The 19160-nt window shown below is 38.3% G+C and overlaps 1 protein-coding gene across 1 annotated transcript in view; it reads left to right on the top strand.

Annotated features, from left to right (window-relative positions):
- The window catches only part of RAPGEF5 (Rap guanine nucleotide exchange factor 5), a 177107-nt gene that overhangs the window by 31745 nt on the left and 126202 nt on the right, over window positions 1-19160 (top strand). Inside the window, exon 6 of the mRNA XM_024738490.1 lies at window positions 9536-9584. Within this exon, the coding sequence (XP_024594258.1) occupies window positions 9536-9584 (49 nt within the window). The remainder of the gene's footprint in view (window positions 1-9535; window positions 9585-19160) is intronic.

The raw sequence follows: 19160 nt of genomic DNA, 5'->3' as shown, positions 1-19160 counted from the left end.
ATTCTGTGGTAGGTAGAATGGTCCCAAAGATGAAATGTGCTGCTTGGCACCTGTAAATATTACATTACATGGTAAAAGGTACTTTGCAGATATAAGTAAGGCTGCAGACCTGGATTGTCCGCATGGACCCAGTCTAATCCAAAGACCTTGCTCTGGTAGGCATCAAAGAGAAACAGCAGAAGAGAGAGTAAAGAAAAAGCCTAAGCATGAGAAGGATTCAGCGTGGTGTCACTGGCTCTGAGAAGTAGGAGTCCACGTGCAAAGATCAGAGAGAGGCCTCTAGGAACCAAGGGCAGGTGCCAGGTGACAACCAGAAAGGAAATGGGCACCTCAGTCCTACAGAAGCAGGAACCAGTTTCTGCCAACAACCTGCATGCACTTGGAATTCTCTCCCAAAGCCTCTAGTAGGGAACACTGACCTGCCCATGCCTTGGTTTTTGGCCTCATGAGTCTCTAGGCAGAGGATCCAGTTGAGCCGTGCTGTCCCTTGACTCCTGACCTATGGAAATATGAGATGATAAATGGATGTCCTCTTTCTTAAGCTGCTAAACGGGTAGTGATTTGCTACGGCAGAAATACCAAATTAATACACACTCCTTGTTGAATACGTATTTGCAATCCTTTGATTCATTAATCAGCAGTTATGTCTCAGATGTCAAAAGCTGCCAGGCCACAGCTAGTCAGTTGATCCCTCTGAAGTTTCAAAGTGAATTTTTAAAGCTGAAGTCTGTCTTTCACACATCTGTAAAAGCTTCGGAATTCTGTGGAAATCTCAAAGCTTATTTTTAAAGCTTTTAGAAGTACAAGCACTGTAGGCACCGTTCACAACTTTTCGGTGAAACATCAGTCCCTTCTATGCTAGTTGCAATGTGGGGGCCGTGTAGGTGGAATATTATAAGCAGAAGCATTACTGGTTGTCAGGGAGGTCAAAATTTAGGTGGGAAAAAGGGTCTTAAACATATGAAATATTAAAGCAACTAGAGATTGGACTTTGCTCTTACAATGTATTGTTAAGCTCAACTATATTACTTAGGGTAATGTGGTGATGATAGCTAACACTCAGATAGTACTTACCGTTTCAGGCACCATTCCCAGATGTTTTATAGGTATTAACTCATTTAATGTTCACAGCAGTCCTATGCTGTGGGGTGGAGAGCTGTGATTCAGCCTCAACAAACAGAATCCCAGAATTTCTCTCAAGGTTGGCATAGGAGATTTCCTAGTCCTGTTTTAGGCTTTTGGATCTTGCGTTCTGAATCTTGTTCTTCCGGGAAGCCCTCCTGTGTTAGCGGGTTTTGTAGATAGACTGTCTAGTTGGAAAGAGTCTTAGTTGATCTGGATTCATGCCAATGCAAGAGTTTCTAATATCACATCCCTGCGAGGTTCTATAGGACCTACCCCTACGGATGGGAGATCCTTACCATAGAAGATCCCTAGAATGTCTAGTGTTGAACTTATACTCTTGGTACAGTTTAGAAACTTAGTTCCAAAGAGCACGATGACTGAGAAAAGACATGTAAGGAATGACATATAATATGAAATAAAAGACATACTAAGACATGAGTTTGCAAATTATATTGTCTTTAAAGATACTTTGTTAAATACATTATGTCATATAAATCTATTGAAGAATCATTTAAATGTGACACAGATTGAAAGTACTCTGGTCTTACCAGAAAATGGAAAAAAATAACTCGAGACAAAAAATTTTTTTTAATTTAATGATGTACGCATAATCAATGTTTTATTTCATTGTTATAGCAAAACCCAGAATGTCCAATGTGTAGTTGTTTCCTCAAAACACTTTTCATATATATGAAATTTTTATTTGTCAAAAAATTCATGTTGATCAGCAGTTAGGGCTTTGGGGAAATTGCTGTATCAAGAATTGTATGAGCAGCTTTGAAGGCTGAAGGAGCAGATACACCTGCTCTTTTGAAAAGATGTCAGTGTCATTTGCTTGCTCTTTTCAGATTTTATTCAGCCAGTACACCTATAGCTTCTTCTGTTCTTTGTGCCATGAAATTTAGGAGATTTCCACAGGAAGGAATGGACTCCAACCGTTATTTTTCATCTGTTAAGATTTGCACTCCCTCTATCTCTGTTGGGTAGATTAGATTGCTATAACATCACCACCTGTTCAACTGCAGGCTGACAGATACGGCTTCTCCCAGGAGGCTCACGCTTGTTCTCTTTTTATAGTGGATGATTTGGATAGGAGGCGGTCATAAAACAAATCTTTAGAACAAACCCTTGGTCGGGGTGCTTCTGATATCTACCTTCCCTTGTAAAGCATCTTCTGTTGAACCTCACGTCGTAGACCATTTCCACTGTGATAGCTCTGATTATTTGAATGTTCGTAGGGCTAAAACGTGCCTTTCTGCAGCTTCTCTCCACTGTTCTGAATTTTACCCTCACCCTTTCAAATATTTGAAGCTAGTGATCATGCTCCCCCTAAGTCTTCTGTTCTCAGCAGCAACTGCGAACACTTGACTTGCATTCCTGATCACAAATACGTGTCAGGAGTGGTACTAGGAGTCATGGTCAGAATGATGAGTAAAGGAGTCTATTTCAGTGAGCTTGCAGTCTACTGTTGGAGACCCTCAGCTAAAGAGGAGATTTCACTAGCATGTGGTAGTGCTACAACTGAGGTACGTATAATGCTATCAGAGAATAAACAGGGAGAACTTCACTCCATTGGGGGAGGTGGGGGACTCATGAGAAGATGACAGCTAGGCTGGGACCTGAAGGACAAGTAAGAGACAGCCACACAAAGTGGGGAGGTGGGGAGGCATTCCAGACAGAAGAGCCCGTGGCAAGTCTCAGAGCAAAGAAAGACCATGGTGCGTTCACTGAATTGCAAGTGTTCTATTTTACTAAGGCTGGAACATGGATTTTTTTTTTTTTAAAGACATGGATTATAAGAAGAGGTATGGAAATAGATGATACTGAAGACCAGATGAAAAGAATACTATATATGCAATATTAGACATTGGACTCTGTCTTGGTGTCATGGGAAGTCTTTGAAGAGTTTTTTAGTGAGAGATACAAGATTATATCTTATATAATATATGATGTGGTATGAAGAGAGATAAATGAGAGACAGCGGTCTGAGTTGGGAGAAGATGGTGGGCTGAGCTAAATCAAGGATACCTCACTTCTTGGCTTGAGACCCTGAGTACATGGTGGTACCATTCACTGACTGGGGGTATGGGCCGTGGAGCAGATTTATGAGGTGGAGGAAAGTGGTAAGACTGTGACTTCACATTTGGAAATGTTGAGTTTGAGCTGCTAGTGGGACATTTAGGTCTTGGAGGTGGATGGATATGAGACTTTTGGGCCCTGGAGGTGCAGATATAATTGAAGCCCTGTGAGTAAATGAGGTTGCCTAGAGAGAATGAACGGAAGGAGAAGAAGGTCTAGAGGGCTAAGCATAGATCACTGAGAATCATCAAAACCAAGACAGAGGAAAGGGAAGCCTTGGGAGAAGAGAAGTAGCAGTCAGAGAGAAAAGAGAAAAGCCTGGAGCATATGGTATCATGGAATCCCAGTGGTCAAGAAGAGGGGGGTGGGTAACCTGCCAAACCCTGCAGAGAGGACAAGGTAGATGAAGACTGCTCCATCCATCTCACTGTCTACAAGGAGGTGACCACCCTGTGGTCGTCCTCCTTTGGATGCTCTCGACTCCTCCTAAACCTAAACAAATGGTACTTCAAACCGAATGCAATCCAGATGTTGATTTCCCTGGAGTCCATCATTTTTTGCTGACCTGAATGTTATTTTAGTAATATTCCTAAAAACATTGTTATCCGCTTCTAGATAATCACGTTTCCATTGTTAACTTATACCATGCTTACGATCAACTAAAAATTATCACATCTTTTTCATGTGAATCTGTCTCATAGTAGATGTATGTATGCATAGCAGACTTAAATACCAGACTTAAAAAACCTGCGTGTAGGACTTTATTCCACTTTATTTTGTTAGTTTCAGGACACTTCTATATATGTATTAGTCTTTGAATGGTCAGTTGTTGTCTAAGTTATAATAAAATGAATAGGCATATCTGTATGTGTTCAACAATGTCTATATGAAATTTAAAAAATATCCCTAATAACCTTGAAATAGATGAATAAGCAAAAGCATATTTTATCATTCCAGCATGCTTAGCAAACACATCTTCGATATGGCGAGAGCAATTATTAGGAAAAGAACTATTTGTTAAGTAAACTATTAGATGGAGAGCAGTACTGTCTAGACAGATAAATAAATAACTTTCTTAATTTTCTAATTATTGGTTGACATTAACAGGCAATCACAAGTTTATCCATGTGTCATTCTTGTGGCAATATTAACTCTTCAGAACAAAATAATGAACTTGCAAATAGGAAAACAGGCCTCCAAGGAACAAAGAAAATTGTTACTGAGCCCATGGTTATTCCTTCATAGGACAGAAGTCTAGCCACCATCACTGCTCAGTTCGTGTCTTATCCAAAAGTACGTTGATGGCTTTAAGAAGCATAGTTATTTATCTTTCTAGAATTCTTGAAGTCCATAGTATCTTAAGATTTTATAGTGTTTTAAAAGTAAGTACATTTGGGAATAAAACAGGGAAGAGTATTGGCTTATGTTTCTTCTTACATTTAATTTAGGTAATTGAGAAAATGGGTTCTGTGTTTTAAAAACATTTCTATCATGGTATCAACATTTAAATGTTTCTAAGATTAATAGATTTACTAAAAACCTTTAGGGAATTTGTGAATTCATGATCCTATTTAAAATTAGTTTTTAAGAATGGCCCTGTGGTTAGGTAAGACTTTTGCCACTGTTGATCTGTCCTCCCACAATGACCTTTGCTGACTTTCCATCCAGCTTCACGCTTGGTTTTCAAGGGTCTGTTCCTCCAGGAAGCCTGCCATGTCTTCTCAGTTAACCTCTCCCATGGACGTGATCCCTGGCGCTCAGGGTTTGCATTTGACACTTCCTGTTGCCTCTTGAGTCTTGTACTGATGCAAAACAGCTTTTCGAGCATTTGTATTTTGAGGCTGAAGGCACTATAAAGTACCAGAGAAAAAAGACAAAATACTGGAACTAAGACTGGCTCTGATTCTTGTTGAATTTCAGGGCTATTTTGTGAACAGTCCTGCTGGTTATTGAAGATAGAAAGCCAAAACATTTCAGCATTTTAAAACATTTTAAAATTGCTGGTGAGTACCCAGAGGAGAGAGAAAAATTAGAGATGTGTTTTATCAGTCCCTTAATTATCCTCTCTTTAAATATTCACAAGAGCAAATATACCCGAAGCTGCAGATGTGTTTTGAGTTACATGGTTCTTTTTATACTGAGTAAACTATGTTTTAAAGTTTAAGCTTCTTAAAAAGCTCCCTTGCAATTTTCCTCGTGCTTGAGTAGATCGTGTCTGTCAAACTGCTGATGTAGTAACTGAATCTTATCATTTGATTGGATTATATCATAATTTAATACCTAAAAGACAGTGAAGGCCATGTTCCTTTACAAATGAATTAAATTAGAGGAGAACAAAATAAAAAGTAAAGATTGATTGTCAGTTGAAATGATTATAAGATTAAAAGGTTGAGTCTTCGGGAAACTAAGATATCTTATTAAGTAGAGCAGTGCTTCTCAGCCCTGGATACAACCTAGATAGAATCACTTAGGGAACATGGAAACAGCAGCAGCAGCAAATACTGTTGGCTGGACCTCTTCCCCAGAGATTCTGATTTAGTTGGGGCCCAGGTATCAATTGTTTTTTTAAAGCTCCCCAAGTGATTCTCATGTGCAGTCAGGTTTGAAATACATGAAAATCCAAGCTATTTAAAGAAAGCATTTCTTGGTAGACAAAACGTACTGACTACATAGGTATTTGACAAGAAGATACAAGAGAAAAAGATGAGGAGAAACTTTTAGTGTAAAGTTAATAGAGGTTTACAATCCATTATTGACAGCTCTGAAATATAAAAGCCCTGAAAAAGAATAGGGTTTCATAACTTACTTGGTGGCAAAAATCTAACCTAAACTGAATATATTTAGTAGAAAATCCTGAGGCCTTTCCTAGTCTGTCTTTATCCCATTTAGTATGAATAATCATACATTTCATTGCAGAAAATTTTTTTTGGTGGGGGATGAAATAGAAAAGGATAGCTTTATTACTTTGCCAGGCAAAGGGGGGCACAGTGGGCTCCTGCCTTTAATGTGTCCTCGCAGAAATATTAATGTGTCTGATTTCTTATTATAAGTTACTGCCCAAGACCTCACTGAGGGTGTGCCCTAGATAGGGTACCTTTCCGAACTATATAAAATGTTGAATTCTGGAATACACCTAGCCTCAAGTGTTCAGATCATAGTAGGGAAGGCTTGTAATAGGGAAGACCAGTGTAATAATGTACTTCCTGTCAGATTAAGAATTTCTAATTGCATTTCTTCTAATTTCCTAGGCAGTGGTTTAGCACCTGCATTAAATAAAAACAATGGCGAATGTCAGAACATGGCTCTTGGCTCTATATGTCTACATTTTTTTTTGAAACTGATCTGAGAAGAGGGTTCCACTTCTGTCATGTTGAGAGGAACTTATGTTAACCAACAACACAAGTAGATCAAGTAGAAAAAATAATCATCTCTAAAAGACTTTTCAGCGTGACAAACTACTGCCAAATTTATTGGTTTAAAGCAACACATATTTATTATCTTAACCAGTTCCTGAATGTTAGGAATTCAGGAGCATCTTAGCAGGATGGTTTTTGCTCTGGGTTGTTACCAAAATGTGGGCCAGAATTTCAGACACCTGAAGACTTGACCGGTGCTGGAGTGTTATATTTCTTTTTCAGTGCCAACAGGTCCCTTATTGGTGCTTAATGAAAATTCTAGTCCCTGTTTCTGCAGTTGTTCAAAGTTTTAGTTTTCAGTATAAACCTAACAATTATTTGCTAAAGGAGGCTTTGAGTCCTTCTAATATGTTCTGAAGATTTCTGCTGCGAGTCCCTTCTTACTGGGGAGTGCCTTCCCTTTGGATTTCCTTGTCCTTCCTCAGGCAGCTTTTTCTCTTCCCTAGGTTCTGTCTCTGTTCTCTTAAGGTTACCTCTACATCCACCTCCTGTGGATCACTGAATGGGTGTTGATGGCCCTGGATAGTGTGATGAAAAGATGGCTGCCTTGGAGGAGCTTCTGCCCAGAAGACAGGCGTTAGTCACAATTGAAAATGATGAATTACATCATTGCTCGTGTGTTTAAAAAAAAAAAAAAAGTGCCGGGAAGATGCTCTAGGAGCCTCTAACGGGATCTTACCCAGTTTGTGTTTTGCTTGGTCTTTTCTTCCCCCTTTGTGTTTTGGAGAAAGAATAACCTACCCTTGGGGTTTTGGTCAGGAACAGTTTCCGTCGGGGGCAGAAACATAACACTTTTATGTCTTCCCTGACTGCAGATGTTCAGGGGATGTAGTGTAGTACAGTAGAATAATCTCATTTACTTTATGTGGAAAAATACAAAAAAAGGAAAAAGCTTAGGTTCCTTGTAACTTTAACTGTGAAATTCTTTTCTTTCTCACTGCTCATCTCTCATCTTCTTGGCTTCCCAAAAAGTGCTATGTTGGTTTCTTTCTCATCCCCTTTCTCCCTTTCTTTCTGTACCAAATCTTTGAAAAGATGTAGTTTTATACAGTTTTGGGAATATAACAGTTTCCTTTTCTGAGCTATTTCTATTTTGAGCCTTATTTCTAATTTGAGAAAGAAAAACTGAAGCTCTCATGACGAGAATATCAAGTATGGAAAACTGATGGAGGGTGGAGAAGACAGTTTTTGATCCTCTGTATGCAAATTAAGTGATCCACCTTCTGCATCCTTTTCCATCTCTGCTTTTTTCCTGTCTCTGAGCCACAGTGGAGTCTTCCCTAGAAGCTCATAAAATCAGGAAGCCATCCACAAGGTCCCAGTGAGTGTTTCTAATCTGCATCTTTGTCTACCCCCAAACATTTGTGACACTGTAACAGAGGAAAATTCTGAAGAGAGATGCTGTTACTACGATAAACCTTACACGTAATTTCAAATATATAAAATAGGCACTAATTTATATTTTATTTTGTTGCTGTTTTATTACTACACATACAAGTATTTATAAAGGCTTTCCTCTGATTAATCATCACTCCTGTCTCCCCCAGCTCTCTTTTCCCTCATAAGTTCTTCAACTATAAATTCTTCTACCCATGAATATTTTTGGGTCTCAGACTCCCACGGTTAGAAAGGGACGGATTATCTTCTGATTACAATATAATTTTCCTGAGAAAGTCTTAAGGAATTGACAAATCAGTTAAATCGGGAGTATATATACCCTTTTGAATGGCACTCATACTAGCCAGCCAGGGAAAGCACAGCAGTAAAGCAGTATGGGGGGGGGGGGGGGGGAAGCTGCCCTTTTCAGGGATGATGATACCCTGGTCATTGTGAAATTGGTCCTAAACAGAGTCCCAGTGACTCACTGGGCTACTTTTGCCTTCACGTACATCAATGTAAATTAGATTGATTTCAATAGCAAATCTTTAACATTGAGCTTTCATGCTCTGCCTTTAAAAATGTCATTAGTATAATAAGCTGCAGGACCCTTCCAAACTCAGTATCACCACCCCTGCAAACACACACACACACACACACACACACACACACACACTCTCACACTCTTCTAAGCTTAAAAGATTGTGTCCTGAAGAGGAATGAGCTTGCTTATTATGAAAATTTTTTGCTATCAAACATAGATTTCCCAAAGATTATCCCCGTGTTATCTTTTTTTTTTTTTCCATGTTATCTTTGAAAGTGACTGTGGTTATCTTCTTTGGTCTCTGTTTTATGTTACTCTTTGAGAAAGGATTTAAGCATATGTGTTGGGGGGGGAGAGAGAGAGAGAGAGAGAGAGAGAGAAAGCAAGCAAAAATCTGGACAAATGAGTGAGGTTTAAGGCACTTAGGGTATTAAAGGTCATCTTGCCTATCCCCATTTCACCTGCCCTGTGTGTTGATAGCACTTGCTTTTATGCAGCATAATATCTGAAATGGTTGCTGTACACCTGTGAGGCCTCAAGTGATCCTTCATTGTATTCAAACAGAGGTCAAATTAAACTAGGATCACCTACCTCAATTTTTCTAGAATTTCTCTATAAACTAGAATCTTTGAAAGATAAAGAATATTTAATATCTTTGCCACAGTATTTTGCCTGTTTTAATAATTTATTTGCATTATATCTGAATGTTACACAGTTGTGTTTTTGCGGTACTTATCATCATGGCGTAAGTACCAATGTTTTCCGATGTGTACATTCTGGCAACTGTTTAATTTCTCTTTAAAGTAAGTCCATCAGATTCTATGAGGATTGGCCTAAAATTCCTATGCAGAGGTTTTTCCATATTATTAAAAACAAATAAACAAAAACGTGGCAGCAAACTTAATGCAACAGCTCTTAACTTTGGTTGCATATCTAAAAACAAAGCTACATTTTTCTTATTCTAATTTGGTTTTTCCCCCTAATATTTTATTAGGTGCAGAGAGAGCTAGCAGCTGTTATTGCTTTGAAAGCAAGGAAGTCTGGTGAGTAGTCTTTCATGGGGCTGGAGGAAGGTTCTGATTCTTTGGGGATATTTCACATGTCCTGTGGTTGTGAGCAGTTGAATGTATCTCAGGAAGCTTTGGTATAAAATGCAGAAAAGTATCTCCATTATGTTTTAAAAATTATTTATCCTACCATCAGAATAGCACAGGTGTATATCTAGTTCTTTAAAACTGGATATACACTGCCTTGCTTTATTTCATACTTCATGGAAAAGTGAAATTAAAAATTAAAAATATGTAGTCCACTGCAAGCATGGAAAAGGTCTAGGTACCCAAGAAAAGAAAGCAAACCACATTGCATTACCTGTCATAATGACAGAGGAAACTAAATAACATAATGGTGGTCTCTTTTTTATATTTTTCATCTCAAAGTAGCTTCTTATAAAAATAATTGAATTGTCTCATAACATTTAATAGCAAGCGTTTTCCATAGGGACTGATTGTGTGGATCTGATTCCTAATACCTTAGGAAACAATCTGTGGATGTAAAGAAGTGGAAAGGAAGAGGGAGCTTTCAGATACATCTTGAGGAGAGAAAGCCAGGCTCTGCTGAAATTCGATATGAAATAGAGACTCAATGAGGTAGAAAAAAACTCGCTTTGAAAGGAGGACTGTCAGGAGGAGGCATCCTTTGCTGTTCAGAGGCAGGAGGTCGCTGCTAAAGTCTTGTTCTAGTTTAACATTAATGTTCAACTAGAATAAGACTTAGATAATGTTAAACTAGATGTTAAACTAGAGTAAGACTTTTCAGGTGAAGACTCTATGACAAAATCGAAGAGTTGCCAAAGTTTGAAAAAATAAGTGGAACAGAAATGTCTTCAGAACAGAAATCATACATTTTACATCTTCCTTTTTCTAGCTAGAAACTGTAAAAATTTGCTTTTCTCTCAGTGACCTCTGGAATCAAACACACCTTAGTATGAAGTAGCTTATTGTGTTTATACTATATCTTTGTTGATTTGGCTGATGTAGCGGATGCAGAGACTGGGTGCTGTAAGGGTGGTGGAGAAGAGACGCAAGGAACGGTAATCCAGACCCACAGAGCTCGGGCAGTGTGAAAAGGGCTCCTCCAAGAACAGGGATTAGATCATGGGTATCTGCATAGGTGGAGGCCAAGATGGAGAAAGGACACCAGTATAAAGGTTGTAGGAGGGAAGTCTTAAAAATAACTTGTGCTAGAGCTGATGGTGGTTCCTGTAAACATAAGGAGACAAAACTTACAGTCTGTATGAGTTGGGATGACAGTGCCTTGGAGGATAGGGGTTAAAAATTTTTTTTCTTAAGTTTCGGAAAAAGTTGGGGAAATAATCAAAAACATATATTCTTGGGCTTCCCTGGTGGCGCAGTGGTTGAGAGTCCGCCTGCCGATGCAGGGGACACGGGTTCGTGCCCCGGTCCGGGAAGATCCCACATGCCGCGGAGCGGCTGGACCCGTGAGCCATGGCCGCTGAGCCTGCGCATCCGGAGCCTGTGCTCCGCAACGGGAGAGGCCACAACAGTGAGAGGCCTGCGTACCGCCAAAAAAAAAAAAAAAAATGTAAAAACATATACTCTTGTCATTGCTGGAGAAAAACAGAGCAAGTAAATACAGATGGGGCTGGAGAAGGGGGTTGCTAATTTACACAGCGTGGGATGGGAAGGCCCCCAGTAGGGCACATTTGAGCAAAGACGTGAAGTCACTGAGGGGTGAACCTTGTGGACGTCCAGACAAGAGCCGTGGGCAGAGGTGTGTGAAATGAGTTTGAGGAACAGCAAGGATGTGAGAGTGGCTGCAGCCAAGTGAATGAGGCAGAAAGAGGCGGGTTTGGGGTGTCAGGCTAAGAAGTTTGAACTTTCTGGAGGTGAAGAGAAATGAAGAGGAGTAAGCAAGACCCACACACAGTAGCTTGTGCAAAGTAAAAGACTGGTATGAAGTTGACTTTATTACGCCATGACGTTAACATGTCTGTTTTCCTTACTCATTTCATCTGTGGAGCTTGGAGTGTGAATACTACGTTGGCAACCTCTCAGGGACAGAGTGAAACACAAATGCACCAAGGATGGGGACATAAATTTATAGTTTTTCAGAAAAGCCACTTTTCAGTGCGTTCTAGCATAGTTACTCTACAAGCCAGTAACTCCATGATTGGAGGTCTAGCTTTGGGCGTGATCAGAGACGCATGTGAAGATTCAGGTAGAAGAAACCTATTTCATTGCTTATTTTAACAGTAAGAAATTAGAAACAACCCTTAAGTTCCCATAATAGAGAAATGGTAAAATTGGTCAATGAAATGGAATGTTAAATAGTTTTTTAAATGATATTTCAAAGAATTAATACAGTAAAATGTTCAGTGGAAAAAAGTGTGTGCAATGAGCCTGTATTACTTGTCTTTATCGTAATGAAAATAGCTTCATTTTTTTCTTATTAGTATAGCATAGTCATTGAAAAACTTTGGTAATACATGAATGTATGCAGAAGAAATTGAAAAATCACCCATCATCTCACCAACAGAGATAACCAATAATACTCTTTTATGTATGTATTTACAGATATTTCTCTATTAATATGTAGATATTTTATATATAATATATACAGTTTTATAAAAGTGATAATTTTTTACATGTGCTCTTTTATTTTGTGATAATTGTATATTCACATGCAGTAATAAATGATAAGGGATGACACGTTCCCTTTACCCAGCTCCCCTCAATGGTAACATCCTGTGAAACTCAAGTACAGTGTCACAGTCAGGCTATTGACATTGATACAAAACATTTACATCACTGTAAGGATCTTCCATGTTTGTCTTTTATAGCTACACTAACGTTCCTCCTACCTCTGTTTCCTCTTTAACCTCTGCAATTAGCAATCTGTTCTCTATTTCTATAATTTTGTCATTTCAAAAATATTAGTTAAATGGAATCATACAGTATGTAACCCTGTAGGAGTGGCTCTTTTCACTTGCCATAGTTCTCTGGAGATTTATTCAGGTTGTTGTGTATATCAATGGCTATTCCTTTTTATAACTGAATAGTATTCCGTCATATGAATGTGCTACACTATATGTAACCATTCACCCATGAAGGGCATTGGGGTTGTTTCCAGTTTGGGTCATTATGAATAAAACTACATGTATAAGTTCTTGTGTGAATGTAAGTCTTTATTTCTCTGGACTAAATGCCCAGGAGTACAATTGCTGGATTGTTTGGTAATTGCATGTTTTGTTTTTGTTTTTGTTTTTTGCGGTACACGGGCCTCCCACTGCTGTGGCCTCTCTCGTTGTGGAGCACAGGCTCCAGACGCGCAGGCTCAGCGGCCATGGCTCACGGGCCCAGCTGCTCCGCGGCATGTGGGATCTTCCCGGACCAGGGCATGAACCCGTGCCCCCCGCATCGGCAGGCAGACTCCCAACCACTGCGCCACCAGGGAAGCCCCGCATGTTTTGTTTTTTAAGAAACTGCCAAATTGTTTTCCAGAGTGGCTGAACCATTTTACATTCTCACTAGCAACGTATATGTGATGTAGGCTCTTGCATCCTTGCCAGCATTTGATGTTGTCGCTATTTTTAAAAATTTTAACCATTCTAATAGGTGTGTAGTGACATCTCACTGTAGTTTTAGTATGCATTGCCCTAATGGCTAGTAATATTGAACATCTTTTCATGTGTTTATTTGCCATCCGAATGTCTTCTTTGTGAAATGTCTGTTCATGTCTTTTGCCCATTTTCTAATTGGATTGTTTGAGGGTTTTTTTTTACTGTTGAGTTTTGAGATTTCTTTATTCTAGATAGCAATCCTTAGGCAAGTATTTTCTCCCAGTCTATAGCCTGTCTTTTCATTTTCTTATCAAAGTCTTTCATAGAGCAAAAGTTTCTAATTTTGGTGAAGTCCAATTTATTAATATTTTTTAATGGATCATGTCTTTGGGTTAAGTCTTTGTCTAGTCCCAGATGCCAAAGATTTTCTCCTGCGTCTTTTTCTTCCTTAAAAGTTTTTTTTTGTTTTTTTTTTTTTTTTTGCGGTATACGGGCCTCTCACTGTTGTGGCTTTTCCCGTTGCGGAGCACAGGCTCCGGACGCGCAGGCTCAGCGGCCATGGCTCACGGGCCCAGCTGCTCCGCGGCATGTGGGATCTTCCCGGATCGGGGCACGAACCCGCGTCCCCTGCATCGGCAGGCGGACTCTCAACCACTGCACCACCAGGGAAGCCCCTTAAAAGTTTTTATAGTTTTATGTTTTATATCTGAGTTCATGATCCATTTTGAGTTAGTCTTTATATAAGATGTGAGACTTATGTCAAGATTCTTCTGTGTTTGTTTTGGCTTATGAATGTCTAATTTTTCTAGCACCATTTATTGAAAAGACCATCTTTTCTTCCATTGAATTGCTTTTGCACCTTTGTCAAAAATATGTTGGCCATATTTTTGTGGGTGTATTTCTGGATTCTCTGTTCTGTTCCACTGAACAGACTCCATTGGTATCCATCAGTACTAGCCTTGATTACTGTATCTATAAATCCACTTTTTATAGGATTCATTTTCATGCACTAATACAGCTCTGTATCATTTTTGTTAGCTGTTGTATGTTTATATTGATACCATACAACTTATTAACTAATTCTTTGTTGTATATTTAAGGTTTTAATAGTTTTCCTATTATGAATGATAATAGAAGGGCTCGAAGATATATTCTTATATATATATCTTTTTGCCCTTTACCAATTAATTTCTCATAATAAGTTACTAAAAATGGATTGCTAGGTCAGTAGCTTGGTATGGAGAGTGTTAAAATTTTGTTTTTCATGTCTAAGACTTCAAGTCATCTGGAATTTATTTTAGTATATGGTGTCAGGTAGAAATCCAGTTTTATGTTTTCCTTATGCTAAACCAGTTACCCCAGTAGTGTTCATTGGATATGATGCTGACTCTATCATATATAAAGTTTATATATATATGCTTGAATTTATTTCTGGTCTCTGTATTCCTTTGATCTATTTATTCCTTTGACTACACTTTCCTGTTTCAGTAACCAACACTATAAGAAGACTTTTGGGGGATTAAGGGGTAAAGCAAGTTTCTTCTTATTGTTCTGTTTTCTTCATAGCTTTATTTTGTCAAGTTCCGTGAAAACCCCTATAGGGATTTCTTAAAGTGTATTGAATTTATAGGTCATCAGATAAATTTGACACTTTGGAGATAAATATTTGCATTCATGAACCTAGGATACCGTTCCATTGTTTTCAGATCTTCAGTACTGTCTTAAAAATTTCTCCGTAAAGCTTTGTACATTTTTTTGCTTGATGTATATTTTGGTATCTTGTAGTTTTGGTTACTATTATGATTTAACTTTTTTTAAAAAGTTATACTCTTCTTATTTTGTGACGGTTTCTCATTCTTTGTCTTTCATGACACTGTATAAAAAAATAAACTTTACGTTTTAGAGCAGTTGTAAGGTCACAGAAAAATTGAGCAGAAAGTACACAGAGTTCCCATATCCCCCCTGCCCCAACATGCACAGCCCACTTACTGCCATCATCTCAGAGGGGTACATTTGTTATAATCATTAATCTACATTGACACACCAGTATCACCCACAGTCCTTAGTTTACTTTAGGGTTCACTCTTGGTATTGTACATTTTATGGGTTTGGACTAATGTATAATGACATGTATTTATCATTATAGCGTCACACAGGATAATTTCACTGCCCTAAAAATCCCCTCTCCTCTACCTGTTTGTGCCTCTCTACTCCCATCCCCTGGCAATCACTCATCTTGTTACTGTCTCCATAGTTTTTGCCTTTTCCAGAATGTCACATAGTTGGAATCATACAGTATGTAGCCTTTTCAGATTGGCTTTCTTCACTCAATAATAATAGGCCTTCAGGATTCATCCATGTCTTTTAATGGCTTGATAGATCATTTCTATTTAGCACTGAATAATAGTCCATTGTCTGGATGTACCACAGTTTATGTATTTGTTCACCTCCTGAAGGACATCTTGGTTGCTTCCAAGTTTTGGCAATTATGACTAAAGCTGCTATAAACATCTGTGTGCAGGTTTCAACTACACACCCACGAACACATAGTTTTCCACTACTTTGGGTAAATAGCAAGGAGTGTGATTTCTGGATCGTATGGTAAGAGTATGTTGAGTTTTGTAAGAAGTTGCCAAACTTCTTCTAAACTATCTTCTGGCTCTACTATTCTGCATTCCCACCAGCAGTGAATGAGCATTCCTGTTGCTCCATATCTTCACCTGTGTTTGTTGTTGTCAGTGTTGAACATTTTGTTGTTTTACTTTGCATTTTCTTGATGATATATGCTATGAAACATCTTTTCATGTGCTTATTTATTATCTTTATATCGTCTTTGGTGAAGTGCCTATTAAGGTCTTTGACCTATGTTTTTAGTCAGGTTGCTTGTTTTCTTACTGCTGTTGAGTTATAAGAGTTCTTTGTATATTTTAGATAACAGTCATTTTTTCAGATATATTTTGCAAATGTTTTCTCCCAGTCTGTGGCTTGTATTCTCATTCTCTTCACATTGCCTTTGAAAGAGCAGAAGTTTTTTATTTTAATGAAGTCAAGCTTACCTTTCTTCTTTCTTTCATTGATCCTGCCATTGATGTTATAGCTGAAAATTCATACCATACCTAAGGTCATCTAGGTTTTCTTCTGTTACATTGTAGAAATTGTATAGTTTTGCATTACATTAAGTCTGTGATCCATTTTCAGTTAATTTTTGTGAAAAGTGTATGGTCTGTGTCTAGGTTCTTTTTATTGTGTGTGTGTGTATGTCCAGTTGTTCCAGTACCATTTGTTGAAAAGACTGTCCTTGTTCCATTTTATTGCCTTCGCTCCTTTTTTAAAGATCACTTGATTATATTTGTATGGGTTTATTTCTGGGCTCTGTATTCTGTTCCATTGACCTATTTGTCTATTCTTTCATCAGTACCACACTGTCTATATTACTGTAACTTTATAGTAAGTGTTGATGTTGGGTAATGTCAGTCCTCCAACTTTTTCTCCTTCAACATTGTGTTGGCTATTCTGGGTCTTTTCCCTCTCCATATATAGTTTTGAATCAGTTTGTTGATCCACATCTATTATCTTTTCTAATTGGTTACTTTTGCTGTATGAGAACTCATGCTTTTGTGGCTATCAAAAGTGTTGAACTCAAATGAATTCCAATAGCTTGTTTTAAAATTATCTTGGGTTTTCTGTATGGGAAAATATAGCATCTGTCAATTATGATTATTTTATCTCTGTCTTACCAATCCATATGACTCCTTTTTTTCCCTCATACTATTTCATGAGCTAGGGTCCTATGATGTAAGTTGACTAATAAAAAGATAGTTGGCATTCTTATTTTGTCCCTGACAAAACTGAATATGTTTTCTGATTAGAAAAGTAGTATAAGCACAGAAAAGATCGTTTTAGAGAAAAACAGACTTTTCTGTCATACATTCCGCAAACCACAACAAGTTTGGGAAACAATCTAGGGGCAAAAATAACCAACAAGGTGATATTAAAATATTCAGAGAATTCAGATATGGAAATAAGGAGCTATCTGCCTGATTCGCCCTACGCTCTCGCTGCTTGAGTTGACACTGAGAGTGGATGAAAAATAAGTGGCAAAGTATGAGAGCCTAAATCATAGGTTATTGCCTTCATTCCTTTATCAAATTCTAACTGAGCACCTACTGTATGCCAGGTACACTGTAAGGCATGAGGGTACAGTGGTGAGCGAGGACAAATATGGCTCTTGCTAATTTTAAACCACAATGTATGTTTCATGAATTAAAAACATTAAGTCAATAGCTGTCTGAAAAAGGAAAATGGATTACTGAGTAGTTAGGAGGTGATAAAATGAAGAACTATTAAGCACAGCCTTAATTGAACAGAATTGTAGCTGTAGAATGGTACTTCCTATGTATGCTCATTGCTGTTTTTTAAAACTATTTTGAGTTGTTTTTTTTTTTTTTAAGGAAGAAGAAAAAGAAGCTGGTATACTTCTAATTAAAAAAGTATTAAAATGATAGTTGTCACATCTGGGGCTTGACAGAAGGAATTGATTACCCTGATATCTGTCTTGCAATAAAAGTGTTAATTAGGGCTCAGGTGGTCATGCCAGATTTATGTCTCACTGTGAAGGGTTATTAAAACAAGAATTAGTATAAAGAAAAAGTTTTTGGTTTCAGCTCATCATACAAACAGAAATAAAAGTAACTGTCAATCAATAGATTATATAAATGATTCAAGGCTCTAGCTTAGTAAAAAATCCATTTTGTTGTAATTTTCTAAGGGGCCATTAGGATGTGCCTTTAGTTTTCTCCTCTAAATGCTAACCCTAGTGAATGTGAATAGCATTTTAAGGCTTTACAAGATTTTCAAAAATTAGCACAGATATCTTTACACTTCTTTCTTTTTTGTTGAATTGCTTATTCTACTGCTAATTGCTCACCAGTTAGAGTCTTGGGAGATATGTTTCTTCCCATTTTCAAGGGAATCTACAGCCAAAGCACGTTTAGCTCTCATTATCTTTAGATCATATGAAATTTGTGTGCCATGGTGGGCTTCTATTTCTGGAAAGCCAGAAATCTCATATTGGTAAACCCTCTTGGCAGTTGTTATATTTCACTCTCTCTGCCTAGACCATATCTGGTTAAATGTTTTAAAACTAAGTAGCAAGGATATTAATGTTTGGGAAAGAAAGAAGAGGTTCTAGGCTCTGTTTATACCATTAAATGTCATTGTGACTTTTGTAAAGTGATTCCAATTTGTATCGTGAGGGGGTAGGTGTAGAATGTGGGCACCTTAGAGATTCCTTCCAGCTCCAGTGTTTAATTATAACAATGAGTATTTTCATTAATTTCCTTCATTATCCTTAATGGAGTCACAACCTTGGGAATATTTTATTCAGGACTCTTTTAGGTATAAGCGAGAGATAAACAAGCTGAAAACCACCAAGGAAATGTACTGTCTCAGGGAATCTGTGGAGTTAATCAGTCTCAGCAGAGAGAACCTCTTTCTAGTAGGTCCAACAGAAGTCTTGGTGGGGACCTCGGTGGAAGGGTGGAATGCCCATCTCTGTAGCAGTAGACACATGGTTGGAAGGCAGGATAGAGAGGTGGCAGGATAAAGAAGTTAAGTCAGCCTCCCACGAGACCCACGGACTGAGGCTAGGACAGGTGTGGCTCCCCAAAGAAAACCAGCAGAAGAGGGAATGGCTACTGGGCAGGGTACTCACTGCAGGGGGAATTGTTTGTATTGTCCCAGTCTCACGGTTTCGAGGTGAATTGTTGTGCCAGCGAGCACACAGGCTAGAAAGGCTACAGCCAGAGCGCAAGCCCAGGCTTTCCAGCACCCAGTCTCTGGTTTTCCCAACTACACAATGTCCCCTCCCTTGTTAGGAATTTTCTGGATTAAGGGGAGTAAAGATGTGGTTTGTGAAAAGGAAAAGAATAGAGTGAAAGCTGACATTTTTCAAGTAGTAGATAGGAGCAGTTTTTTTCTTCTTTCTCAAATCATCCAGGGATTCAGGTTAAAGTGTTATTTTTGTGCCAAGATTTATTAT

Source organism: Neophocaena asiaeorientalis, unplaced genomic scaffold (assembly GCF_003031525.2).
Source record: "Neophocaena asiaeorientalis asiaeorientalis breed wild unplaced genomic scaffold, Neophocaena_asiaeorientalis_V1.1 scaffold89, whole genome shotgun sequence".
Classification (NCBI taxonomy): domain Eukaryota; kingdom Metazoa; phylum Chordata; class Mammalia; order Artiodactyla; family Phocoenidae; genus Neophocaena; species Neophocaena asiaeorientalis.
Note: the sequence above shows the minus strand (reverse complement) of the source record. Positions and strands in the feature narration are given on the sequence as shown.